The sequence below is a fragment of the Meleagris gallopavo genome, chromosome 5, assembly GCF_000146605.3.
Source record: "Meleagris gallopavo isolate NT-WF06-2002-E0010 breed Aviagen turkey brand Nicholas breeding stock chromosome 5, Turkey_5.1, whole genome shotgun sequence".
Lineage (NCBI taxonomy): Eukaryota > Metazoa > Chordata > Aves > Galliformes > Phasianidae > Meleagris > Meleagris gallopavo.
This window is the reverse complement of record NC_015015.2, coordinates 14,100,188-14,101,358: the sequence shown is the minus strand read 5'-3', so window position 1 is coordinate 14,101,358 and position 1,171 is coordinate 14,100,188. Positions and strand designations below refer to the sequence as shown.

The 1,171-nt window shown below is 52.5% G+C and overlaps 1 protein-coding gene across 1 annotated transcript in view; it reads left to right on the top strand.

Annotated features, from left to right (window-relative positions):
* MUC5AC (mucin 5AC, oligomeric mucus/gel-forming) overlaps window positions 1-1,171 on the top strand; it is a 217,213-nt gene that overhangs the window by 43,167 nt on the left and 172,875 nt on the right. Inside the window, exon 35 of the mRNA XM_010711134.3 lies at window positions 873-1,127. Within this exon, the coding sequence (XP_010709436.2) occupies window positions 873-1,127 (255 nt within the window). The remainder of the gene's footprint in view (window positions 1-872; window positions 1,128-1,171) is intronic.

Sequence of the window (1,171 nt, the reverse complement as noted above, 5' to 3'; positions counted from 1 at the left end):
CTAGAGAGAACATTCCCTTATGAGGCGTCTCGTGTAGGCGCAGTGGGCTTTTGTGGTGGGCACTGTGGTTTCTGGTGCTTGTAGGTCACAGACATTCAGACGTTCTGCCCTTTCTTCCCCTGCGCTCGTGTGCAATTCTTTTTAGTTCCTGCAGTGATTCTCTGTGGGTGGTGTGTATGTTCACGTCCTGCGGATGGAGCATAAGCGTTTGATTGGAAGGCAGACGTTTCTGTACCATGGGGCGTTTCTGAATTGCTTGTTGAGAACAGGTTGAAGGAGGCAGCCTTCTGGCCTGTGGCGTGGGCAACCAAGAAACATAGAAAAGCAGTTGGAGATAAGTGGCATGGCAAGGACAAATGCGGTAGAATGGTTTTGAAGACGTGAGAGGGGTATAGAGAAGAGTTTCAGTAGTTGTACTGGAGCCCCAAGTGAGGTGGCAGGAAATTAGTTGTGGCGGGAAATCGGGCCTGCTAGTTTGCTGCACTGGGTCCGGTGGTGGTTCCACGCAATAGAACGTGACAGCCAAAGGTAAGGAAGAGTAGAAGCCTAAGGATGATCGGAGTGCATTCATCTGGCTTAAGGGCTGCGGAGTTCTTGTAGCCTGAGCATTGTTTTCACTGTGCACACGGTGGTTAGATGCCGCATTGGTCATAGGTGTGGCATTTGCACGTGTCTCCGAAGCTGGTTTTTGGAAACCTAGGAGTAGAATTCTGCAATGACATAAATAGGACTAATGAGACTGTCTCCATTCCTACACTCTGAACTTCCCGGGCTTGCGGTTGTGGAGCTTGGTGAAGTCAGTTGAGAAATGAGGACTGAGAGAGGAAATGCGATTGGCCTGCTTGCAACGATGAAACCCTGTGTTTTCCCAGGTCCCACTTCGCAGAGCACCACGAGTACAAGTGTGTCGAGTACCAGCGTGTCAAGTAGCAGTGCCCCGCCAACAACAACCGGGTCTGCCCCCACTACCACCTCTGGCACAACGCTCTCCAGCAGCACCACCAGCAGCACCGTGAGCACCACGCCTGTTACTGTCACGACCTCATCCGGCCCGACTTCAGTCAGCACATCCACACCCACGCCAACACCCACCACCTCTGTAACACCTCCACCCACGACAACGGAAGGTAATTGTCTGGCCTTGCTGTCAGGTGTTCCCTTGCAGAGGGAG